We start from the raw sequence: 27915 nt of genomic DNA on the forward strand, positions 1-27915 counted from the left end.
TAATAAACTGAGTAAAGAAAATAATCTCTTCTGGTGTAAAGAAAAAATAATAACTGATATGCAGATATTATATATAAATATATTTCTGAATAGACACAGGGAGAGAGACTGGCCACAAGTAGGGGATGAAGAGTAGGAAAGCATTTCTGTTAAATGCTTTTTGAATTTTACACCATTTTTAAAATAAACTTTATTAAGGAACCATTTATATGTAATAAACTGCTTCCATTTAAAATGTACAGTTCAATGAGTTTTGGCAATTTTATATACACATAACCAACATTTCAATTAAGCTTTAGAGCATTATTATCCTAAAATGTTTCTTCTGCTCCTATACAATATCCTTTCACTACCTAACACAAGAACCTATTGATCTGATTTCTATCACTATAGATTATATCTGCCTGTTACAAAACTTCATATAAGTCAAATGATACAGTCTGTACTCTTTTGTCTGGTTTCTATTGGCATCATAACATTTTTTAGATTCATTCATGCTGTTGCATGTATTCATAGCAGTTCATTCCTTATTATTGCTGACTAGTATTCTACTGAATAAATAAACCATTGCATGTTTTTCCCTTCACCTATTGATGGGCATTTGAGCTGTGAATAAAGCCAGTATGAATGTTTGTGAACAGTCCTTTTGTGAACATATGCTTTTATTTCTTTTGGATAAAATATCATAGACTGGAATTCTTTGGTCATACAGGAAGTACACTTATAATTTTATTAAAAACTTACAAAATGGTTGTAACATTTTACACTATCACCAGTGATATATCAAAAGTTACAGTTGTTTCACATTCTCACAAAAGTTGGTGTTGTCAATCTTTTTAATTTTAGCCATTCTATGAGGTACGTCATTGTATTAAGTTATTTATTGTTGCATAATAACTTACCACAAACTTAGTAGTATTAAACAACACACTTTTATTATCTCATGGTGTCTATGGATCTGAGACCAGGTGTAACTTATCTAGATCCTCTGCGTCAAATCTTTTACACAGCTGCAATCAAGGTGTTGGCTAGGGCTGTGTTCTCATCTCCAAGCTCTACTGGGGAAGGAGCTGCTTCCAAGACCACATGGCTGTTCACAGAGTTTAGTTCTTTACAGGTTGGAGGACTGAGGATCTCAAGTTTTTGTTGTCTATGGACCAGAAGCTTCCTTGCCATGTAGCCCTCTTCATAGAGCAGTTCACAACATAGGTTGCTTCAGCAACATTAGCAAGTGTTTATCCTGCTTGGAACTTTTAAGCTTCTCGGATCTATGGGTTTGTAGTTTTCATCAAATTTAGAAAATTTTTGGCTATTATTCCTTCAAATATTTTTTTTCCTTCTCACCCCTATTCTGGGATTTGAATTGCATGTATGTTTAGACCCTATTCTGGGATTTGAATAGGCATTGTTCTTCAGGTCATGAGGCTTTGTTCGATTTTTTTTTTCTGTGTGCTTCAATTTAGATGGTTTGTATCATGATTTGTTCAATTCGGTAGCCTTTTCTTCTGCAGTCTAATCTATTTGTTAAACCTATCCAGTGAATTTTTCATTGAAGGTAATGTATTTTTCAGCTCTAGAAGCTCAATTTTATTCCTCTGTGTATTCTGTTCTCTTCTTATGATCATGTTTTCCTTTAAATTTTTAAACACATTTATAATAGCTATTTTTAAAACCGTTGCCTGTTAATCCCATCTTCTCTGCCATTTTCGGACCTAGTCCGAACTTTTGTCCAGGCAACTTTTGTCCTGGTTATGGGGTCACAATTTTCTGCTTCCTATCATGTCTAGTAATTTTTAATTGGATGCCAGACATTGAGACTATGTGGATTTTACTGTCTTTTAAAATGTGTTGAGTTTTGTTTAGCAGATCGTTTTGCTATTTGCAGACCCATCTTATCCTATCAAGGTTTATTTTTTTTTATCATTTAAAAAATTAAAAAAATTTTTTTTTATTGCATAGTATAATATATATACAAAGCAAAGAAATAAAAAAGCAATAGTTTTCAGGGTAATGGTCACTCAGCAGGCAGAGTTCTCACCTGCCATGCCAGAGATGTGGATTTGCTTCCTGATGCCTGCCCATGCAAAAATAATAATAATAAAATAAAATAAAAGTAATAGTTTGCAAAGCCCTCTTCACAAGGAGTTTCAGGACAGATCCCAGAGTTTGTCATGGGCTACCATACAATCCTCTCAGATTTTTTTCCTTCTAGCTGCTCCAACCTATTGAAGGCTACTATCAAGGTTTATTTTTAAGCTTTGTTATGGAAGGGGTGTCTAAAGTAGCCTCTAGTCTAAGCTAGTTTTGTATAGCTGTTCTGAGATTTCTACTAAATGTTTTTCTGTTCAAGATTTCTCATTTGGGTTGGTTGGAATTCAAATGTCTCCCAGTGATATATGAGTGCTGGTAGTTGTTCAGTTTATATTATAGTTTCCTAGTAACTGATCTTTGTCCAGTTTCATATATTTCTACTCTATATATGCACAACTTGGTATTTCACCCAAAAAACTCTAATATTCTCGAGCTCTATCTTTGCATAGCTCCCTCCTCTCTGGCATTCTTCCCTATCAGTTTTAACCACTTCAGCCTCTCCAAACTCCAATCTCTGTCTTTTCATATCATCAAAACAACAGTGTTCTGCTTAAGTTCTCCTTCCTGTGCCAGAATACAGCTATTGCCCTCAGGAAAAAGTTCTTCTCTCAGGGGTCACAGTCTTATTATCCAATGTCTGAAAATAGTTTATTCATTTATTTAGTCCAGTTTTCTAGTGGCTTACAGCAGGAAGGTTCATCTGGTAGTCCATCAAGTTTGAAAGCAGAAGTCATCCAATTTTTAAAATGTGTACAGGATTTATCTTGCTGGTTAGAAATATATTTTTAGCACATAAAAATAAAATCTAATATATGCTATTTTACAAAAGAAAGAGAGTAGGGATGCTTTTAACACAAAATATCAAATACACAAATTTGTATCTATATATTCTCATTAGTGGTAAAAAGAAAAGAGCAAGTCTCCAAGAGTACTAATATAGGATTAGCAAAGTGTTCCAAGTTGTATGATCAGACTCCCTTTCTTGGTTCAAGCACAGGAAGAATGTGGTTTCACAACAGCCCCAGAATTTTACAGGATGCCCAATAAGCTGCAGCAGTGGTCAGTAGTGAAGTAGTTAATCTTCCTTGTGTAAGAGCAGAGCAGAGCACTTAAAACATGTTACTTAAAATTCAGCTTAGTTTTATGGTGATTTAGAGTTTGTTTAATTAGTACTTAGAACTGCACATTGTTTATAGCTATTGGTTATTTCAATAGATACTTAAATGTTTGAACATTTAAAGTTTAATAAGCTTCAGTTCTTTGAAGAAAAACACTGATGTAATTAAATTTTCAATTACTCTGGGATTTTTTTAAGAAGCCTATGCAATTAATAAAATCTAAGGCATTTAACAACACTCATTTTAAAAACTAATCAACCACCTCATTAATTAGCCTTCAGTTTCAGAAGATATTTTTAAAATATAAAAGTCTCACTTAAGCAAAGTAGCAACTTCTGAAAAGTGCATATAAGGATGCATGAGAATAAATAAAAGCAGTTTTTGTGTCAGGATAATTTCTTGGGTATGCATAAATTTGCGGATCAGTTATGGCTTTCCAAAAGCCAATCCTGTGCATTGCGACCAATTACTATTTGTTTGCTTTTAATTGCGTGGTCAAATTGAAAACACCCAGGCTATTGCTCCTCAGAGTTTCCTTGACCTTAGTGTATTTTAGAAGAGTCTTAAATTAGGGTTGCAAAAAAGAAAATGGCAGGTATTTAAAGACTGCATATAGTCTTGTTTTAAAATGGAATTATCCATTTCCAAGTCTCTGCTATCAAAGATCACCCACAGCATTACTATCAAATGGGAGTTTGAAGAAATGCAGACTCTCAAACTCTACCCTAGAGCTAATAGATCAGAATCTGAATGTTAAAAATATCCCCAGTGTTTGTGTACATATTAAAGACTGAGAAGTGCTGCAAAACATGATGCATTTACTAGTCAGAAAAGTAACCTGTCCAAATCCTTGCCCTCAAATAGCTTATAGTCTACTGGCAGGGAAAAGAACCAACAAGTAAAATTTCAATTATAATTCTCTGGGATAAGGGTAGTGTGGAGATGTCTATTTACTGCATAAAGGAGGCATAACTTGCCTAGTCTGGGAATAAGGATAGGTTAGGGAAGGAGTCCCAAGAAAGCCAAATTCAGATCCCAAAGAACAAGAACTTAAAGGGCACTTTTTCTCCGCCGGCCCGCCGCGCGGCGCCCAAGCCCCGCAGCAGCCGAGCCGCCCGACCTCCCTCCCCCCTCTCTTTCTCCGCCGGCCCGCCGCGCGGCGCCCAAGCCCCGCAGCAGCCGAGCCGCCCGACCTCCCTCCCCCCTCTCTTTCTCCGCCGGCCCGCCGCGCGGCGCCCAAGCCCTGCAGTAGCCGAGCCGCCCGACCTCCCTCCCCCCTCTCTTCCCCCTCCTGCTCCGGCTGCTCTCCAACCACCACGGTGCCCTCTTCCCCCGCCTTCACCGTGCTCCTCCGCTACCAGCCTCGACAGCCTTGCCGCCCTCACCTTTCCTCCTCCAGAACAGCTACTGGGGGAGTGGAGATAATACAGAGCAGCTCCCGGAGCCACGACGGAGATCAAAGGGACAGCGGACCCCATCCTGGAACGGCTGACTATCTGGGAGAACCAGCTCCGGTGAGATCACCAAGGGGCACGGGCTTTCCTGGGTGGGACGACAAGCGACCGGAGTCCCTCGCTTCTACCTTCCTGGGCCAGCGGGTAGAATTGGACAGGCGGTCCCCTTAGGCCGCGGCGGCTGGTGCCCCCACCACACGAGGCCCCCCGGAACAACTGAGATAGTTGGGTCGGAAACCCCCAGACTGCGGAGAACAGTGACCGGGGGATCCCTTCCAAACATGTGACTCCCCCGTCGGCTGGGAACAGTGTACTCTCCCGGGCTGCGACAGCTGGCGCCCTCCCGCCACGCTTGGTGCCCCGCGCTGACTGGCTAATTTGGCCGGACGCTCTCCTGTGCTGCGACGGCCGGCGACCCTCCCCACGTTTGGAACCCCGGGCCGGCTGGCATTCTTCCAAGACGCTTAGGTTGCCGAACCTCCCCTACGGCGAGAGTTTTCCAGAGTTGAGGGACCCACAGCAACTTTCGCTGGTGGAACCCACAGACAGGCGTGTGCCACGAGCGCCACCTACTGGGCAGGATAGGAAGAACAGAACCCAGAGATTGCGCAGAAAAATCTTTCAAGCTGTGGGGTCGAACACCCGGGGAAATCTGACTAAATGCCCAGACGCCAGCAGAAGATAACGGATCACGCTCAGAAAATTGAACATATGGCCCAGTCAAACGAAGAAACCAATAGTTCAAATGAGATACAGGAGCTGAAACAACTAATGCTGAATATACGAACAGAAATGGAAAACCTCTTCAAAAATGAAATCGATAAATTGAGGGAGGACATGAAGAAGACATGGGCTGAACATAAAGAAGAAATAGAAAAACTGAAAAAACAAATCACAGAACTTATGGAAGTGAAAGATAAAGTAGAAAAGATGGAAAAAACAATGGATACCTACAATGACAGATTTAAAGAAACAGAAGATAGAATTAGTGATTTGGAGGATGAAACATCTGAATTCCACAAAGAAACAGAAACTATCTGGAAAAGAATGGAAAAATTTGAACAAGGTATCAGGGAACTCAAGGACAATGTGAACCGTACAAATATACGTGTAGTGGGTATCCCAGAAGGAGAAGAGAAGGGAAAAGGAGGAGAAAAACTAATGGAAGAAATTATCACTGAAAATTTCCCAACTCTTATGAAAGACCTAAAATTACAGATCCAAGAAGTGCAGCGCACCCCAAAGAGATTAGACACAAATAGGCGTTCCCCAAGACACTTACTAGTTAGAATGTCAGAGGTCAAAGAGAAAGAGAGGATCTTGAAGGCAGCGAGAGAAAAACAATCCGTCACATACAAGGGAAACCCAATAAGACTATGTGTAGATTTCTCAGCAGAAACCATGGAAGCTAGAAGGCAGTGGGATGATATATTTAAGTTACTAAAAGAGAAAAACTGCCAGCCAAGACTCCTATATCCAGCAAAATTGTCTTTCAAAAATGAGGGAGAAATTAAAACATTCTCAGACAAAAAGTCACTAAGAGAATTTGTGACCAAGAGACCAGCTCTGCAAGAAATACTAAAGGAAGCACTAGAGTCAGATACAAAAAGACAGAAGAGAGAGACATGGAGAAAAGTGTAGAAAGAAGGAAAGTCAGATATGATATATATAATACAAAAGGCAAAATGGTAGAGGAAAATATTATCCAAACAGTAATAACTCTAAATGTCAATGGACTGAATTCCCCAATTAAAAGACATAGACTGGCAGAATGGATTAAAAAACAGGATCCTTCTATATGCTGTCTACAGGAAACACATCTTAGACCCAAAGATAAATATAGGTTGAAAGTGAAAGGTTGGGAAAAGATATTTCATGCAAACAACAACCAGAAAAGAGCAGGAGTGGCTATACTAATATCCAACAAATTAGACTTCAAATGTAAAACAGTTAAAAGAGACAAAGAAGGACACTATATACTATTAAAAGGAACAATTAAGCAAGAAGACATAACAATCATAAATATTTACGCACCGAACCAGAATGCCCCAAAATACGTGAGGAATACACTGCAAACACTGAAGAGGGAAATAGACACATATACCATAATAGTTGGAGACTTCAATTCACCACTCTCATCAATGGACAGAACATCTACACAGAGGATCAATAAAGAAATAGAGAACCTGAATATTACTATAAATGAACTTGACTTAACAGACATTTATAGGACATTACATCCCACAACAGCAGGATACACCTTTTTTTCAAGTGCTCATGGATCATTCTCAAAGATAGACCATATGCTGGGTCACAAAGCAAGTCTTAACAAATTTAAAAATATTGAAATCATACACAACACTTTCTCGGATCATAAAGGAATGAAGTTGGAAATCAATAATAGGCGGAGGGCCAGAAAATTCATAAATACATGGAGGCTCAACAACACACTCTTAAACAACAAGTGGGTCAAAGAAGAAATTGCAAGAGAAATTAGTAAATACCTAGAGGCAAATGAAAATGAAGATACAACATATCAAAACTTATGGGACGCAGCAAAGGCAGTGCTAAGAGGGAAATTTATTGCCCTAAATGCCTTTATCAGAAAAGAAGAAAAGGCAAAAATGCAGGAGTCAACTGTCCACTTGGAAGAACTGGAGAAAGAACAGCAAACTAATCCCAAAGCAAGCAAAAGGAAAGAAATAACAAAGGTTAGAGCAGAAATAAATGAAATTGAAAACATGAAAACAATAGAGAAAATCAATAAGACCAGAAGTTGGTTCTATGAGAAAATCAACAAGATTGATGGGCCCTTAGCAAGATTGACAAAAAGAAGAAGAGAGAGGATGCAAATAAATAAGATTAGAAATGAAAGAGGAGACATAACTACTGACCTCACAGAAATAAAGGAGGTAATAACAGGATACTATGAACAACTTTACGCTAATAAATACAACAATTTAGAAGAAATGGACAGGTTCCTGGAAAGACATGAACAACCAACTTTGACTCAAGAAGAAATAGACGACCTCAACAAACCAATCACAAGTAAAGAGATTGAATTAGTTATTCAAAAGCTCCCTAAAAAGAAAAGTCCAGGACCAGACGGCTTCACATGTGAATTCTATCAAACATTCCAGAAAGAATTAGTACCTACTCTCCTCAAACTCTTCAACATAATCGAAGTGGAGGGAAAACTACCTAATTCATTCTATGAAGCCAACATCACCCTCATACCAAAACCAGGCAAAGATATTACAAAAAAAGAAAACTACAGACCAATCTCTCTAATGAATACAGATGCAAAAATCCTCAATAAAATTCTAGCAAATCGTATTCAACAACACATTAAAAGAATTATACATCATGACCAAGTAGGATTCATCCCAGGTATGCAAGGATGGTTCAACATAAGAAAATCAATTAATGTAATACACCATATCAACAAATCAAAGCAGAAAAATCACATGATCATCTCAATTGATGCAGAGGAGGCATTTGACAAGATTCAACATCCTTTCCTGCTGAAAACACTTCAAAAGATAGGAATACAAGGGAACTTCCTTAAAATGATAGAGGGAATATATGAAAAACCCACAGCTAATATCATCCTCAATGGGGAAAAATTGAAAACTTTCCCCCTAAGATCAGGAACAAGACAAGGATGTCCACTATCACCACTATTATTCAACATTGTGTTGGAAGTTCTAGCCAGAGCAATTAGGCAAGAAAAAGAAATACAAGGCATCAAAATAGGAAAGGAAGAAGTAAAACTATCACTGTTTGCAGACGATATGATACTATATGTAGAAAACCCAGAAAAATCCACAACAAAATTACTAGAGCTAATAAATGAGTACAGCAAAGTAGCAGGCTACAAGATCAACATTCAAAAATCTGTAGCTTTTCTATACACTAGTAATGAACAAGCTGAGGCGGAAATCAAGAAACGAATCCCATTTACAATCGCAACTAAAAGAATAAAATACCTAGGAATAAATTTAACCAAAGAGACAAAAAACCTATATAAAGAAAACTACAAAAAACTGTTAAAAGAAATCACAGAAGACCTAAATAGATGGAAGGGCATACCGTGTTCATGGATTGGAAGACTAAATATAGTTAAGATGTCAATCCTACCTAAATTGATTTACAGATTCAATGCAATACCAATCAAAATCCCAACAACTTATTTTTCAGAAATAGAAAAACCAATAAGCAAATTTATCTGGAAGGGCAGGGTGCCCCGAATTGCTAAAAACATCTTGAGGAAAAAAAACGAAGCTGGAGGTCTCGCGCTGCCTGACTTTAAGGCATACTATGAAGCCACAGTGGTCAAAACAGCATGGTATTGGCATAAAGATAGATATATCGACCAATGGAATCGAATAGAGTGCTCAGATATAGACCCTCTCATCTATGGACATTTGATCTTTGATAAGGCAGTCAAGCCAACTCACTTGGGACAGAGCAGTCTCTTCAATAAATGGTGCCTAGAGAACTGGATATCCATATGCAAAAGAATGAAAAAAGACCCATCTCTCACACCCTATACAAAAGTTAACTCAAAATGGATCAAAGATTTAAACATTAGGTCTAAGACCATAAAACAGATAGAGGAAAATGTTGGGAGATATCTTATGGATCTTACAACTGGAGGCGGTTTTATGGACCTTAAACCTAAAGCAAGAGCACTGAAGAAGGAAATAAATAAATGGGAACTCCTCAAAATTAAACACTTTTGTGCATCAAAGAACTTCATCAAGAAAGTAGAAAGACAGCCTTCACAATGGGAGACAATATTTGGAAATGATATATCAGATAAAGGTCTAGTATCCAGAATTTATAAAGAGATTGTTCATCTCAACAACAAAAAGACAGCCAACCCAATTACAAAATGGGAAAAAGACTTGAACAGACACCTCTCAGAAGAGGAAATACGGATGGCCAAGAGGCACATGAAGAGATGCTCAATGTCCCTGGCCATTAGAGAAATGCAAATCAAAACCACAATGAGATATCATCTCACACCCACCAGAATGGCCATTATCAACAAAACAGAAAATGACAAGTGCTGGAGAGGATGCGGAGAAAGAGGCACACTTATCCACTGTTGGTGGGAATGTCAAAGGGTGCAACCACTGTGGAAGGCAGTTTGGCGGTTCCTCAAAAAGCTGAATATAGAACTGCCATACGACCCAGCAATACCATTGCTAGGTATCTACTCAAAGGACTTAAGGGCAAAGACACAAACGGACATTTGCACACCAATGTTTATAGCAGCGTTATTTACAATTGCAAAGAGATGGAAACAGCCAAAATCTCCATCAACAGAAGAGTGGCTAAACAAACTGTGGTATATACATACGATGGAATATTATGCAGCTTTAAGACAAGATAAACTTATGAACCATGTAATAACATGGATGGACCTAGAGAATATTATGCTGAGTGAATCCAGCCAAAAACTAAAGGACAAATACTGTATGGTCCCACTGATGTGAACGGACATTCGAGAATAAACTTGAAATATGTCATTGGTAACAGAGTTCAGCAGGAGTTAGAAACAGGGTAAGACAATGGGTAATTGAAGCTGAAGGGATACAGACTGTGCAACAGGACTAGATACAAAAACTCAAAAATGGACAGCACAATAATACCTAATTGTAAAGTAATCATGTTAAAATACTGAATGAAGCTGCATCTGAGCTATAGGGTTTTTTTGTTTTTGTTTGCTTGTTGGTTTGTTTGTTGTTGTTGTTTTTTACTATTACTACTACTTTTATTTCTTTTCTTTATATTAACATTTTATATCTTTTTCTGTTGTGTTGCTAGTTCCTCTAAACCGATGCAAATGTACTAAGAAACAATGATCATGCATCTATGTGATGATGTTAAGAATTACTGAGTGCATATGTAGAATGGTATGATTTCTAAATGTTGTGTTAATTTCTTTTTTTTTTTTTTTTCCGTTAATAAAAAAAAAAAAAAAAGAACTTAAAGGACAGAGAAAGACAAGTTCATTGAGGAGATCAAGAAGAAAAGGAAAAAAACTAGAAGACTGTGGTATCATAAAGCCTAGAAAAGAGGTATTTCCTAAGAATAATCAACAGTGACAATACTCTGATTTACAACTATCTCAAAATTGCAGGGCAACGTTTTGTATAAAATAGGCACTAAATGTTCTCATTTAATGGAAAAATGCATATTTACCTTGGTATTAATCAAGCAGAACCAGGATATGAATTCAAAATTACGTAACTCCTATTCTTAAGCTCACTTTAATGGCATAATGATACCTGACAAAGGCGGTGAATTCTCTGCCCAAATGACCAGTTCTTGAGACATCAGGGTTTCAAAGAGAGAGAGAGTTTATTGCCAAGCAATATGGCCTGATAGCAGATGGCCTATCTGACCAAAAATCTGTCTCCCCAAGTCTAGGGAATTCAAAGATTTTAAGGATTCTCACAAAGGGAGTTGAAGTCATCACAGTTTCAAAAAAAAAAAGTGTCAGCAGAAAGGGGAAGAAACAGAGTTTATCTAAATAGCAGGCACAGGCAGAAACAATTTACAAATGTAAAGGAGTAAAACTACTGGATTCAATGAATGATTGGTTTTGAGCTGATTCAAGTTCCTCCATTAGCCTTAGGGCACTAGCCCTTACAAACTTCTAAAGTTAAAAAAGGGATAAAGGAAATACTAGATTCGCAATCACAAAGGCACAAGATAAGGGCTTTTACAGTCATTATCAGACATCAAGGCAGTGGATCACAGTTCAGAGATTTCATTTATTTCCTCTCTGTCTACTCTAATATACCAGAAAAAAAAATAATATTTATATGATTCAGTAGTCATAATCACTCATAAAATCATAACTCCTTGGTTACAATTCCTCCCTGTTGATTGATAATTCCTCAATCTTGAGGCATATCTGGATGATGACTGCTCTGACTTTTTGTTGCTGAAAACATACATTGTGATATGGGGCAAAGGAATGAAACTCTGGTTGCTGTTCTTGGAAAAGACTGCTATATCTGGGTTTCAGGGCTTATCTGGCATATGAATAATCTGGAGCCTTTAAGTCTCTGAGAAATAAACTTACTAAGTAAAACTTTTTATAGAGCCCAGGGTTTCCTTTAGGGTTTCCAAGAATACCGTTGGTTGGAGTATGCCATACTATGGCAGTCTGCAATATCTGATTGAAACTTCCATAAGAGTAACCTCCAGAATGACCTCTCAACTTAGTTTGAAATCTCTCAGTCACTGAAATTTTACTTATTTTCCCCCTTTTTGTTCAACCAATCTCATGATGCCAGGGTCAGGCTTATCCCTGGGAGTCATGTCCTATGTTGCCAGGGAAATTTACACCCTTGGAAATCATGTCCCATGTAGAAGACTAGTAGTTGAGTTTATTTGCAGAGTTTGGCTTAGAGACAGAGACCACATCTGAGCAACAAAAGAGGCTAATTAGGAGTGACTCTTAGGCATAATTACATGCAGGTCTAGCTTTGCCATTACAGAAATAAGTTTCACAGGGTCAAGCCTCAAGATCAAGGGCATGCTTATCAAATTGTGAGCCATTATTGCTTAAGAGAATAGGAATCACCCAGGTGGGAGAGTTTAATCGGTTCACTTTTTCTCCAGTCCCTCAAGGGACTTGACAAATACTTGATCATTTTCTGTCCAAAATACTCTAAAATGCAAGAGGATATAACATCAACTTGTACAGAATATTAAGATTTTATTCCTTATTCTAGATTTATCAAATAAGGCTGAATTAAATGAGTATGGAACATACAATACAAGTAAGACACTCAAGACTGGTATAACAGTATAATCACAGAAAGCTAAATTTCGCTTAAAAAATCACAAGACAAAAAGTACATTATTTTAACAAAGAGCAAACTAAACTTTAGTTTTGTATGAATACACAGTTCAACGTTTTAAAAATATATATTATAAACAGGCTTACTGAGTTGGTGGTTAGCATTCACTACAACAGAGATAATTCACTTTTATAAACAACTTTCCATATCCACTGAGGGTTTTTAGTCAGCAGTGACTACAACAAACAAAATTCAATTCCTCAGATCTTCTTCAACTTTCATATCCATTCAGGGCTTGTAGTCATATACAAACAAAATTTATTTTAGTCAGAAAATATGGTCATCTTAGTATGGAAAATAATAAAAATTCTATCCATGCCACCTATAGTTTTTTATTTATCCGGACTATGTACAAATATAAGTAAATTTGATAACAAATTCTTAAAGCTCTTTGAACATGCATACTACTTTCCAATAACAGTATTCATGAAGGGGAGAAGAGACAGAGCAACTACAACATAACAGAAGAAGTAAAAAGAATATGCTTGGGTTTGGAATGCAGCCAGGCATTTATATACTTTGTACTCACAACACACAAATGATTGCCTCAAATTTCTCACCCAATCTAGCACTATTTTCAGAGGTCAGAGAAGTCCAAGTTTGAAATATAATCAGTTCTTCAATAATTAAAGCATTTATATCCAGAAAAACATCTCAAAATTTTCAACATCATTCCGAAGTACTAAGTAATACCAAGAATATGTTAATTTACAAAGTTAAGTTATGGTGTCTAAAAAATCTAGTTCAGAACTCTACTTATAGAAATGTTACTTTCTTATTCAAAGGTCTTATAAGTGTCATTTATTCTAGGCAGACTTCCCCTATATCATTCTTTATCCACCTGCCTTTAAAAAATTCTTCCAGCATTTTTATTCCTTTATTAAGATAATTGGCAGGTAATGTAAGTACTATTGTTTTATACTATGCCCTGTGTGATGGTTGGGTTCAGGTGTCAACTAGGCCAGATGATAGTGCCCGGTTGTCTGGTCAGGTAAGCACTGGCCTAACCATTATTGCAAAGATATTCTTTGACTGGTTGATAAACCAGAAGGTTGGTTTATTAAATCACCAGTCAGTTGACTGCATCTGTGACTAATTACGTCTATGATCAACTAAGGGTGCCTTCCACAAACGAAAAATACAATCAGCAGGAGTAGATCCAGTCAGTTGAAGGCTTTTAATGGAGAAAAGAGAATTTTCAATGCTTCTTCAGCCAGCAAGCCTCTCCTGTGGAATTCAACAAGATCCTTCACCAGAGTTACTAGCATCACAGCCTGCCCTCCAGATTTTGGACTCTTGAGTCCATAGTTGTGTGAGGCACTTTTATAAATCTCATATTTACCAATATCTCGTCTGTGATTCTGTTTCTCCAGAGAACCCTGACTAATACACCCTGGTACAAGTCTATTCCAACTAAAATATAAACTTCTTGAAGCCAAGAATTAGGTCTTTCCAATTCATGATAGCACTTACTAATCTGATTATTACTGACATTAACAAAGCTTCTACAAAGATAAATTTTTCCACATACTGGGGTAATAAATGACAAAGTAATTAAAAAGCCAGATTCTTTGAAATCCAGGTGATTAAGGTTACTAAACTTTGTCACTGCACCTAGTGCCACTGTATTTGTTTTTTTACTTCTATTGGAGGTTAAAAATAAACCTCTATTTTCATAACACCTTAAATTATGACAACCTTAAAAGTACATTGACTATCTCTGTGGAGCCATGGAGTAGGGCTCTCAGGGATGAGCCAGACCCTGGCACTGTGGGATCAACAAAGCTGTCCTGACCAAAAGGAGGAAAAGAAGTGTAACACATAAGGCATCAGTGACTGAGAGAATTCAACTAGAGTTAAGAGGCTCCTCTGGAGGTCTCTCTCTCTTTTTTTTTTTTTATCATCACAATCAACTTTTTTTTTCCTTCTTTTTTTGTGAACAATAACATATATACAAAAAAGCGATAAATGTCCAAGCACAGCACCACAATTAGTTGTAGAACTTATTTCAGGCTTTGACATGGGTTACAATTTCACAATTTTAGGTTTTTAATTCTAGCTGCTCTAAAATACTAGAGACTAAAAGAGATACCAATTTAATGATTCAACATTCATATTCATTTGTTAAGTCCCATCTTCTATGTATAATTCCACCATCACCTTTGGTCTTTCCATACCTCTCATTGGAGTTGTTTGGGCTATGGCAATTCTAAATTTTTGTTATTTTGGAAGGGTCACTCTGGAGGTATCTCCTATGCAAGCTTCAGTTAGATATTGCAACCTATCATAGTTTGCCAAACCCCAACCAAAATCATTCCTACCAATCCTAAAGAGCACCTAGGACATAATATAAGATTCTACAAAGGTTCCATGCACTAGGGTAACTTTCCAAAACCTACAACCTCCAGACAGGTTCCTGGACCAGATAAGTCCTGAAATGCAGAGTGACCAGCTTCTCCAGAACATCAGCTAGTTCCATTGCCCTATCCCATATAATCGACATGAAAAAGTTAGAATGGGCATAGCCCAAATGCCCCTAAAGAGTGAAAGAAAGATCAAAGGTGATGGTGGAGTTACACTGAGAAGGTAAGGTTTAACAAATGAGTGAAATTTCTGAATCATTACATTGATATTTCTTTTGGTCTCCGGTGTCTTAGAGCAACGAGAAGTGGAAACATGGGGTTGTGGTGAGGGAAAATGGACCCTTCTCAGGAAACAAAATGGCTTAGATCAGCTTGCCCAACCTCCTGAATCCTTTTATAAGTCCTGATAAGCACAAGCTAAGATGCGTATTCCTCCAGGCTGGTCCATTTCCCCGAATCCACATCCACAAGGGGGCTGTAACTGTAACCACAGACCTTCCTAAGGGGGGGTCGTGCTTCTTCCTTATTGGATTAGCTTTTGCGCTCAAGACTGTAAGCCCAAACTCCCAGCCAATGGGGGGCAGGTGAGCTGGGGAAGGGGCAATTGCGTCAGGTGGCCTATATAATCTTTGCTACTGTGCAAAGCCAGCACAATCGCTTGCTTCCGCTTATCTGGTGGGTGCCCTTTCTAATGAGAAAGAAATGAAACGGTAGCTGCCTCTGATTTAATCGCTTGTCTTCAGAAATCTTCTTTTGGGTAGGTGACTGTCATCCCATTCAGTGGAATTGTGGCCTATACCAAGCTCTGAAATCTGTTCTACAACTAATTGTTGCGATGTGCTTTGAGGTTTATTGCTTCTTATATATATATGTTATTTCCTCAAAAAAGAAAAAATAAGTTGATTGGGATGATAAATGCACAGTTAAAATTTTTTTTTTAATTTTAAAAAATAAAAAAAATTTAAAAAGTACATTGACTATCAGGCTCTGGAAAATATACTGCAATTGTTTTAATTGTCTGAAGCTTAAATTCAGGAAATCTTTTCCATAGTTCTCAAGGAACTCATTTTATTTACTGTAATTTGGCAAATATATCTTACTCAATTGCTCCTATCTCAAGGCTATTTATATTTTAATAATGATCTGATTACTATAGTTACACAGCAAAGGTATTTGGAAAAAAAATTTTTTAACAAGAATGGCCTATTCAGAAGCAGTTTTTTACACCTACTTTTCTAATCTCCAGGCCCAGTTGAAAGAATTCTAAACCAACCTCCCCCATCTTCCTGTACCCAACCCTTCTCTCATAGCTGCCTTAGGTGTTAGATCCTGGGGGCAGGGATAGGTGAGACAGAAAAAAATGAAGCCTGACCTGCAGAACTTGGTTTTAAAAGTTTTAAATGAGGGCAGAAATCAGAGTTCCTATATCCTTCTTTTAATTATTTCAAATTATGAGATTATTTTCAATTATTTCACTTAAAGCTGTGACTGCAACAATTGGAAAAGGTCTTTGCCTTTTCCTCCAGGTAGCCCTCTGGTAGCCCTCTGCTGCTTTAGGGAAATTCCAGGAGTGGTTCCTTTCTAATATCCAGGTTTGTTTACAGTAACTACAAAAACTAAGGCTTTGAATCCTACTGCCCAGAGGGTTTTTAAAAATTTTCCCCCCCTGGGACTCGAGGAGTAGAATTTATATATAAGTGCGTATTTATTTTAAAGCAATTTGAAGAGAGGTCTTTAAAAAAATTTTGTTACTCTGCTATTACCATCTGGAGGTATGAGAATATAATTGGACAGGCAGACAGACACAAATAGAAAGTCACATAAGAAACAGAAACAAATACTTCTGAGAGGGATAAATAAAGGATTGAATATAAATCATCTCATTCATTTCTGTTCTTTTGCAGAAGAATCCTAGCTGTAATACAGTGTTCTTTCCATAGAGCCATTCTCAGGCCATTTCTCTCCTGATTCTAAATCATATTGAGGCTAGATTGTGTAACAGAAGTAAACTATTTTTTTCATAGGCTTATAACCAAAATCTTTCCAATTTTACAAAAAACAGCCCAAAGGTCTACGTTGTCTACATTCAGGAATGCTATTGGAATTAGAATTTCCCATTTTAAAGAATTTCTGTAAGAGTTTCTGTGTAAACTCTTGACCAAAACAAATACAGTGAGACACCAACTAACAAATTTAAAAACACTTAACACTCACTGCATCATTAAGTAACACACCCATTAATAACTAGACCAAACACACCAATTAAAAATTAAACAAACATTAACACTTACTATACATAGGTAACACACCAGTTAACAGTAAAACAGACATACTTAATTTCATTGAACACCAATTGATTGTTGGATTACTTATTTTTCAAGAGTATACTCAACAGACCAACTCAGGTCAAGACCTCCAATCCCGTACAGAATTGTACCCAGAAACCAGAAAGGTGCAGAAGTCAGAGTAAAGGCGATCTTTCTGGAAGTGAGACCCAGGCCCTCAAGCCTAAATAGGTTTAGAAGACTCGAATCACTGAACTAACTTCCCAACCCACTTTTACCTTGATGACCCACTCACCCAGTCAGATAGATGTCCAGTCTTGGAACAGGAAACAATTTCTCTCATTAAAGCTTTTTAAGATGTCAAAAGAGTGCGGAGTACTGGCAGAACAGAGAAAAACCCAAATGCCTAATGGCCACAAAAGCCTCGGTCACCATGTTTACCTGTTGTACAGGGTTTCAGAACCTTAGGCAGTCAGCCTTATTTCTTTTTCGGATCTTTGGTCCCACCAGAGTTACCAAATGATATCTGATAAAGGTGATGAATTTTCTGCCCAATGAGCTCAAAAGACCAATTCTTGAGACACTGGAGTTTCAAGAGTTTATTGATAAGCACAAAGCAGGAGAGCACATGGACTATCAGCCCAAAAATCTGTCTCCCCAAGTCTTGGGAGTTCAAATTTTTATGCATTCTAACACAGGGAGGTGAAATCATCACAATTTCAATAAGTGTAAGCAGAAAGGGGAAGAAACAGAGATTTTATCTCAATAGCAGGCCAAGGCAAAAACAATTTACAAATATAAAAGAGTGAAACTGCTAGATTCAGTTAATGGTTGATTTGGGGCTGATTCAAATTCCTCCATTAGCATTAGGGCATTTGCTCTTATATATTTTCTAAAATGAAAAAGGGATAAAGGAAGTACCAGCTTTTACAATCACAAAGGCACAAGATAAGGACTTTTACAATCATTATCAGACATCAGAGCAGTTGGTCACAGTTCAGAGATTTCAGGTATTTCCTCCCTGTTTACTGTAATACACCAGAAAGAAAAAATAATATTTATATAATGATTCAGTAGTCATAAACTTTTATTAAATCTTAATTCCTTGGTTAGGAGTTAAAAGAAATTATATCTGGTGCCAGGTCATACCACCTACCATATACAAAGAAATAATCATATTTAAAACTAAATTTCAATATATAAAACAATGTATGTGAAATGCCTAAACTGAAATCAGCAAAAATGTAAAGAAAGCTACCTTTTAGAAATGACTTTTTATATCCACTTCTCTGAAATCACTCCCTGCCAGAGCAACTAACATGATTCTTTTGTACCTAGTAAGCACTCAATAAAAGTCTATAAAATAAAGTGTTCTAGAGATCGTTTATCTCTCCTTCATAAAACCATATTAAAATGATAGTAAAGGAATAAAATTGCTATGATCCATCAAGGACAAAGAATACAGAAAAGGAAGTGACAATAGATGGATATATCAATAAAACTTTGACAGATTGAAAACAAATGGATAAATGCCAACTGATTAACGGAAATAAAGAAAGTGAAAAGCAAAGTCAACACCTACAGAGGAAGAAGGCATCAAGAAGCAGATTGACAAATGTGGTAGTTAGATTCAGTTGTCAGCTTGGCCAGGTGTAGGTGCCTAGTTACATTGCTGTGGACATGAGCCAATGATACGTGAACCTCATCTGTTGCTCCTTACATCTGCAGTCAGTTAGGAGGCATGCCTGCTGCAATGAATGATGTTTGATTTAATTGGTTGGTGCTTAAATGAGAGAGGTCAATGAAGCACAGCCCAAGCAGCATACCTCATCTCAGCACTCGCAGCTCAGCCCAGGCCTTTGGAGATGCACAAAGGAAACACCCTGGGGAAAGTTGTTGGAACCCAGAGGCTTGGAGAGAAGGCCAGCAGAGATTACCCTGAGCCTTCCCACATAAGAAAGAACCTCAGGTGAAAGTTAGCTACCTTTCCTCTGAAGAACTAACAATATAATCCCCTTTTAATTAAAAGCCAATCCATCTCTGGTGTGTTGCATTCCGGCAGCTAGCAAACTAGAACAACCAAGACAGAGCCTTGCAAAGTTACAAGAAATGGGGATACCAGGTGCCACTGAATACACCAAGTACCTCTGAGGGAGGAAGTGAGAAGAGGCAGGCTACACAGAGAATGACAGATTCTTTCCCATACCCCAAACAGCTGACAACTCCTCCCCTATTGTAACTGTGAAGTCAGGAATTAAAGGATGATTATGGTTGCTGAATCATTATATAGATATTCCTTTTTGCTTTCTGATATACTGGAGTAGACAGAGGGAAATACCTGAAATCTTTGAACTGTAATCCAATGGCCTTGATCTCTGATAATGGTTGTATACCTTCATTTTGTGTCTTTGTGATGATAAAAGCTTTGTGACTGACCTTCACTTGTACCCATTTAATCTGTTTTTTTTGCCTTTGGAGTCTGGTGATTACTGAAGACAGCCCCTAATGTTTATTAATGAAGGGCATTGGGTCAGTCCAAAACTAACCCACCCCAATTCTAAAGTTGTCTTGAGAACTGCAACTGGATCTATCTGAGATGGACCCACGAATATGCACAGTAGCTTAGACTTTAACCTATAAGTCACCTATACCTCATTATAATACTAAAAATCACACCATCATCATATTAAAGCCACCATTTTCTCACATATGTTCTATGCCTAAGCATGTAATCAACCTATGCATACTCAATAACTGATCACCTCTAATTGCATCATCTAGAGCCACTGTGCTCATTATCCTAAAACCTGCCCATCTTTTAATACTATAAAACTATCAGAATTATTATAGTTAGAAAGAAAGATTTTAGGGCCAATAGGCCATCTGATTTCCTGCTTCACACCTAGCAATAAACTCTTTCTCTCTTTGAAACCCCAGTGTCTCAGAAATTAATCACTGAGTGAATCAAGGAGAAGATCCATCGCCTTGGTCCAGTAACAAACTACCTCAGCAGAAGATGAAGGTTTACTCTCAGGAGAAACTCAACCAGAGAAACCTTAGACTTTAGGATGCCAAACTTTGGACTAAGTAAAGGAAGGAGTAATTAATTGAAAGTCTGTTTACTGAGCAGTGAGGCAGATTCATGTGTGCACAGGCACGTAGACACAGACCTGCCTTTTCTCATTCAGCTCTCACAATGCCAGCAACCAGAACAGCAGCACAATTCAAAATAGGCAAAAGTGGAAACAATCCTAACGTCTATCAATGGGAGGAATGGATAAACAATTTGTGGCATATACATAAATGGAATATTAGTCAGCCCTAAAAAGTACTGACACATGCTAGAATGTGGATGAACTTGGAAACATTAGGCTAACTTAAAGAAGCCAGACACAAAGGTCATAAATTGTGTCATTCCATTTATATGGAATAGGTAAATCCATAGAAACAGAAAGCAGATCAGTATTTGCCAGGGGATAGGAAAAGGAGGGAATGAGAAATTATTGCTTAATAGGGACAGGGTTTTATTTTGGAGTGATAAAAATATTTCTGAACTAGATAGCTGCACAACATTGTTAAAGGACTAAATGCCACTGAATGTTCACTTCAAGATGATTAATTTTATGTTAGGTGAACTTCATCTCAAAACAATAAAAAATGGACAGCCAGTGAGCCCCCAATCTTGGGGTTTGTTCATATGAAACTTAACCCCACAAAGGATAGGTCAAGCCTACTTAAAATTAGGCTTAAGAATCACCCCCAAGAGAACCTCTTTTGTTGCTCAGATCTGGCCTCTCTCTCCAGCTAACACAACAAGCAAACTCACCACCCTCCCCCTGTCTACATGGGACATGACTCCCAGGGGTGTGGACCTTCCTGGCAATGTGGGACAGAAATCCTGGAATGAGCTGAGACTCAGCATCAAGGGATTGAGAAAATCCCTAGAATGAGCTGAGACTCAGCATCAGGGGATTGAGAAAAACTTCTCAACCAAAAGGGGGAAGAGTGAAATGAGACAAAATAAAGTGTCAATGGCTGAGAGATTCCAAACAGAGTCAAGAGGTTATCCTGGAGGTTATTCTTACACATTAAATAGATTCCACCTTGTTAAGATATAGTGAAGAGGCTGGAGGGAACTGCCTGAAAATGTGGAGCTGTGTTCCAGTAGCCATGTTTCTTAAAGATGACTGTATAATGATATAGCTCTCACAATATGACTGTATGATTGTGAAAACCTGTGTCTGATGTTCCTTTTCTCTATCTTATTGACAGACAACTAATACATATGGATTAAAATAAATAAATAATAGGGGGAACAAATGCAAAATAAATTCAGTAGACTGAAATGTTAGTGATCAAAGAAAGGGAGGGGTAAGGGGTATGGTATGTATGAATTTTTTCTGTTTTCTTTTTCTGAATAGGTGCAAATTGTGCTGGTTTAAATCTATGGTGGGCCCCAGGAAAGCCATGTCCTTTAATCCTCATTCAATATTGCTGGGTGGGAGCAATTTGATTGTTCCCATGGAGATGTGACCCAGCCAATTGTGGGTGGTAACTTTTGATTAGGTGATTTCCATGGAGGTATGTCCCTACCCATTGAAGGTGGAGTTGCTTACTGGAATCCTTTAAAAGAGGAAACCTTTTGGAGAGAGTCCCTTTTATGGCAGAGCCACGTGAAAGCCAGCAGATGCCACCATGTTTGCCACATGCCCTTCCAGCTGAGAGAGAAACGCTGAATGTCATTGGCCTTTTTGAACCAAGGTATCTTTCCCTGGATGTCTTAAATTGAACATTTCTATAGACTTGTTTTAATTGGGACATTTTCTTGGCCTTAGAACTGTAAACGAGTAACTTATTAAATTCCCCCTTTTTAAAAGCCATTCTGATTCTGGTATATTGCATTCTGGCAGCTAGCAAACTAAAACAGATTTTGGTACCAGGAGTGGGGTGCTGCTGCTATGGTTTGCAAATACCAAACATGTTGGAATGGCTTTTTAAATGGATAAGGGGAAAGTTTTGGAGGAGTTGTGAGGAGCTTGATAGAGAAGGCCTAGAATGCTTTGAAGAGACTGTTGGTAGAAATGTGGGCTCTTTAGACACTTCTGATAAAGTCTTAGACAGAAATGAGACGTGTCATTACAGACTGGTAGGAAGGCGATCCTTGTTTTAAAATGGCAGATTATCTGGCAAAGTTGACTAATGGCTTTGGCTGGAAGGTAGATTTTAAAAGCCATGAACTTGGATATTTAGCAGAGGAGATCTCCAAATTAAATATCAAAAGTGCAGCCTGGTTTCTCCTCACAGCTTATAATGAAATGCGACAGGAGAGAGATAAGCTGAGAACTGAACTCTTGGATACAAAGAAACCAGAAATTGATGTCCTGGAAAATTCTGGACATCCAGAAATGGAGACCCCAGAGAATAGTGCTCCATGTGAAGATTTGACCAGATGTGGAACCAGTCAGCCATCTCAGAGAAAGCCAGGATTGGACATGGAGTTATACAGGAAGGATTGTGGGAACTCCTTACATCTGATGAGCATGATCTGAGGCTATTGCATAGAAAGCTAATGAGAGTGCTGTGGGACCTGTATAAACAAAGCCACTGCCAGTTTTGGACTGGGGGATTCAGAGAAGGGACACATTGGAGGAAAAATAACTTCAGAGGCAAAACCGTGGAGACCGAGGTCTGAAGTCAAGAAGCCTCGGGCCAGGAGAGCGGACCCACCCAAGCCTGTGGAGAGGGTGAGTTTGCCCCAAAGACAGAGAATGGGCCTTCCACCTGGTTGCAGTGGAAGAGTCATGCCACCTCAGGCCTTGGAGAGAGTGAAGCACATTCCTTGGGGTTTGGGGAGAGCCTGGCTGCCACTACATGGAGGGGTTGAGTGTGTGCCCCAGAGATGGCAGAAATCCTGGGTGCAGCCCCAATGCTTGGAGAGGGTGGAGCTGAGAAAAGGTGGTCTCCCCAATGTCCCCTAAGGTTGCATTCGGAGACAGGCAGGCCTCTGCGTAGGCCCTTGGAAAGGGTGGGACTGCCACTTTCTAAAGCCCAGAAGATAAATGACTCTCAGACTTTGAAATTTAATGGACTTTGCCCTGTAGGTTTTCGAAACTATGGGTCTAGTGACCCCTGTGTTCCTTCCTCCCTATAGAAATAGATATATGTATCCTATGAATGTTCCACCTTTGATTGTTGGCAGCAAATAAGCTGTTTTGAGTTTTTATAGATCCAGAGCCAGAGGAGAATTTTGCCTCAGGACAGACCATGCCTGTAACTGACTTGATGAGATTTTATACTGTTTCTAACTTTGTATTTTATTTGTATTGTTACTGAAATGGTTTAAGGCTTTCTGATATTGTTATGGAATGTATGTATTTTGCATTTGGAAAGAGTATGTCTTTTTGGGGTCCAAAGGGTAGAATATGCTGGTTTGAATCTATGGTGGATCCCAGGAAAGCCATGACCTTTAATCCTCATTCAATATTGCTGGGTGGGAGCAATTTGATTGCTCCCATGGAGATGTGACCCACCCAATTGTGGGTGGTAACTTTTGATTAGATGATTTCCATGTAGGTGTGTCTCTACCCATTGAAGGCGGAGTTGCTTACTGGAATCCTTTAAAAGGGAAACCTTTTGGAGAGAGTCCCTTTTTGGCAGAGCAACCTGAAAGCCAGCAGATGCCGCCATGTTCGCCACGTGCCCTTCCAGCTGAGAGAGAAACGCTGAATGTTGTTGGCCTTTTTGAACCAAGGTATCTTTCCCTGGATGTCTTAAATTGGACATTTCTATAGACTTGTTTTAATTGGGACATTTTCTCGGCCTTAGAACTGTAAACAAGTAACTTATTAAATTCCCTCTTTTTAAAAGCCATTCTGATTCTGGTGGCTAGCAAACTAAAACACAAATGTTCCAAGGAATGCTCATGATGTTGAATATGCAACTATTGTGAATTACTGATTATATATGTAGAATGGAATGATCAAAAGTTACAAATGTTTGCATTTGGTGTTTTTTGGCATTTAAAAAATATATATTAATAAAAAAAAGAATGGACAGCCAGGTGTGCATGGGTGGTTCAGTGGTAGGATTCTCGCCTTCCACGTGGAAGACCTGGGTTCAATTCCCAGACCATGCACCCCCTCCCAAAAAAAGGACAGCCAGGAATCACAAGGCTTTTGAAGAAAACCTCCCATGTGAAAGATAGGGCCACAAGAGAGTAAAAGTAAAAAGAAATGTGAGGAAAATAGACAAAATGCTAGGAGCACAAATCAATGAATAAATTAAAAATAAAAAAAAAAAAACTCCTCAGAGAGATAAAAGGAGCCATGACATACTGCAAGAATAGGGAGCTGTGAAATGGGAAAAATCAGAGAATAAGAAAGTACCGGGAAATAAAAGTATGATACCAAAATGAAAATTCAATAAATAAAATTGAAAGAAAAATTGAAGAGATTTCTTGTTAAAAGAAAAAGGCAAAGAGATATAAAACTAAAAGACAACATAATGAAATGTGCAGTTCAAAAGTCAAACATCCAACTAATAGGACTTTCAGAAAGAAAAAAATGAGAGGAAAAAAAAGAAGGGGAAGAAATTATTTAAAGAAATAATACAAAAATTGTTTTCAGAACTGAAGAACATCAACATTTTTATTTAAATGGCCCAGAACTGCATGCCTAACACAATGAATTGAAAAGGGATCCTCAACAAGATATATCTTTGTGAAAATGAGAATCTAGGGATGTTAAAGTAAAGATTCAAAAAGCTTTGAGGGAAAGAAAAAATGGCATCAGACTTCTCAACAGTCATATAGGAAGTCAAAGGTAAGGCACATTCTTAAATGAGGTGAAATAAATTCCAACCTAGAATATTATAAAATTGAAATATATATATAAATAATTTAAATCAACAAAAATCAACCAAATTAAAAGGAAGTATTCCCATCTTCATCTTATGCCCTTCTCCAGACCTCTAATCAGCCCAATTGCCTACATTACGCCCCGAGAGATCAAGTCATTAATGAGCAGACCTAAACACTGCTCTCAGAGCTAATCAAACAAAAATAACTTGAAGCTCTGTCTTCAAGTTACAGGAAATCTGTTTGAGAGGATACGTTACCTGCAAGAATCAGATAATAATCACAAGTAAATACCAAACTGTATGGTGCAGGCTCTGTGGAGTGCAGGGACATGTCAGATGAGAAGAAATGTGGCTGGAATGTTAGAAGGCAAAGCAGAAAGAGGTGAGGAAGAGACTGGACCTTATCATCACAGTGCTTTGTAAGTAATGTCAAGGTTTAGAAATTTGATCCCAAGGGTAATGAAAGCCATTAAAAGGATACCAGTCAGGGAGTTACACAACTGTAATGGACTAGAGAGAGGCAAAAACCAACAGGAAGAATTGGCAGCTAGGAGTCATTAGAGTGGTTCAGGTAAGAGATTATGGTGACTAGATCAGAATGGTGGCTTTGGAGATATGGATTAATATTAAAGATATATTATAGAAATAAAATCAAGAAAATTTGGTGATGCCTTCCGAATTGGGAATTGGGGCATGGACTCGGTTAGAGGAGGTAAGGATGGCTCCCAGAATTCTTACTTGAGCAACTAGGTGAATTGCAGTTTCACATTCCAAGATGAGAAAGATAGGGAAAGGTGATGGTGTTAGAAAGGAAGGTGAAAAGTTAGGTATGAACAAGTTAAGATGCAGATAGTTGAGATACTCCCATGGATTTGTCAGCTGGTGCACTATCATTGCCATACTCCACACTCCATACTCCATACACTAGAACACCACGTGGAGCTGGGGCTCGGCAAGGAAATCCAACCTAGGGACTTGTTGGCATCTAGCTGGTAATAGATGTCATGAATGTGGCAGGGCAGTGGTTTTGAACTGTGGGGTGTGTGTTCTCAATACAAGTTTCAGGTCCTTATATTTAAGAGAATTCCTGATTTAGTAAGTCTTGGTGAGAGCCAGGAATCTACTTTATTAAAAGAAAACCCAAAGGATTTCGATGCAGGTTGTTCAGGCCCCACATTTTGAGAATTACTGACCTAGGATAAAATATAAAGTAAGACAAGAACTGGGAGCAGAACCAGGCCCTGACAAACCCTAAAGTATAGAGGTAAGGTCCACAAGAAAGCCCTGGCTGAGGAAAAAGAGGAATGGTCAAAGAGACTGGAGGAAAACAGAGAGAATGCTACTATATCACAGAAATCAAGGGAAGAACTTTAATAGTGTGGAATACTCAGGTAGGTTGGGTAAGATAAGGGCTGAAAACATTCACTGGAGGTCAGCAACATTAGTAAGAATGGTTGGTGAGAGTAGGAACTCATTTGGAATAGGTTTAAACGCAATTCAGAGGTGAGGATGTAGCAACAGCAAAAGTAGCCAATCTTTTCCAAAAGTTGGAGAGAAACAGAGGTTGTTAGGTAAAAGGAGGTGTGCCGCCAAACAGCAATTATCTCTTTTGTATTATTTTCTTAAAGGAAGGGAGATACTAGCTTAGTAGTTCATAACCTTGGCTGCATATTGTAATCACCTGTTGAAGTTTAAAAAAAATACCTGATGCACAGACTCCACTCAAACCCATATATCAGCATCTCGGGGGTGGGGTTGGGGCTGGGGCGGGGGGGGGGGGGGGGGGGGGGGGAGGAGGGGCGCAGTCCAGATATCAGTAGTATGTTTAATTTTCATTTTCTTTATTCTTCCTTTCTCCTAAAGCATTGTTTTTATTTCCCCAGTGCTTGACATATAGTATGTCCTCAATGAATGTTCATTGCTGTGGAAAGTATTGCTGGCCAGTTAGCAGATGACACAGACAAAAAGAACTCACTAAGTATGGTAAAGTTCACGTAATCTTCGTGTGAAAAGGATTACAGTCCAATTCCCTTACTTTCCAATGGAGGAAATGAAACCCGAGAGAAGTAAAATGCCTAAGATCTATCGGCCTTGGTGGCTGCGAGTCAGGACCAGAATCCGGTATTCTGACTCCCAGGTAAATCTTTTCTAATCTTTCAACAATCATATTTTGACCATTCCCTAAACCCACTCACCTATCAAGATTGAGCCTAATAATACTGTTCTCTCATTCCCCCATTTTTTCGATCAGAAATTTAACCCTACCATCCCTGCTGTCACCCTCAAATCCGTCCTTTCCCCATCACCGCCTCAAGCCCAGCCCCCGGATTTTACGAGTGGGGCCTATGGGCCCTCACTGCGCTAGCGCCACTCCGGTGGCGGACTCGGTCGTGATAGCAACCGGAGACTCGCTAGTTGGCCTGCAGCAACAAAGGGAGAGAATTCGTGATACAGTTAGTTTTCTTATATGCTTTCCTTACCGCTTCCCGTGCCTGATGCGTAAATTTAAGGGTCTGGTAAGAAAGCTCCATCAGACGCTGTGTTCAGGCCCCGAGAGAAGGGAGAAAAGGACCCTGTTACTAGGCTGACCGGTACATCCGAGGAACCTGCCTCGGGGAAACCTGATGCTTAACCAGCCCGCCCATTTCAGGATAGGCCAGAGCTTAGATGGATCAGCCAATCACCAGCCAAAGATAGATTCTTTACCATGCCAATCAATGGTAAACAGAACTTGCTTTAACCCTGCGGTTACGGGATACTGGCCAATCGGAGACCGAGAGGGAATGATTGGCAGGGTTTGGGGCGGGCTTTACAATTGGTCGGGTCTTGTAATTCTCAAGAGTCTGAAGTGTGAGCTGACG

At 38.7% G+C, this 27915-nt stretch overlaps 1 protein-coding gene across 9 annotated transcripts in view; it reads right to left on the reverse strand.

Annotated features, from left to right (window-relative positions):
* KATNAL2 (katanin catalytic subunit A1 like 2) overlaps positions 1-27708 on the reverse strand; it is a 305997-nt gene extending 278289 nt beyond the window's left edge. For 3 of the 9 annotated variants that reach the window (XR_013165142.1, XM_077135532.1, XM_077135535.1), the window contains exon 1: positions 27535-27708. Coding sequence is in view for 8 of the 9 variants with exons in the window: in XM_077135532.1 (XP_076991647.1) it covers positions 27535-27585 (51 nt within the window). In the remaining variant the exon portion in view is untranslated. The remainder of the gene's footprint in view (positions 1-27534) is intronic. The other 6 variants (XM_077135533.1, XM_077135536.1, XM_077135537.1 and 3 more) reach the window with 2 other exon arrangements.
* Between the last annotated feature and the right edge of the window lie 207 nt (positions 27709-27915).

This window comes from Tamandua tetradactyla, chromosome 18, assembly GCF_023851605.1.
Source record: "Tamandua tetradactyla isolate mTamTet1 chromosome 18, mTamTet1.pri, whole genome shotgun sequence".
NCBI lineage: Eukaryota > Metazoa > Chordata > Mammalia > Pilosa > Myrmecophagidae > Tamandua > Tamandua tetradactyla.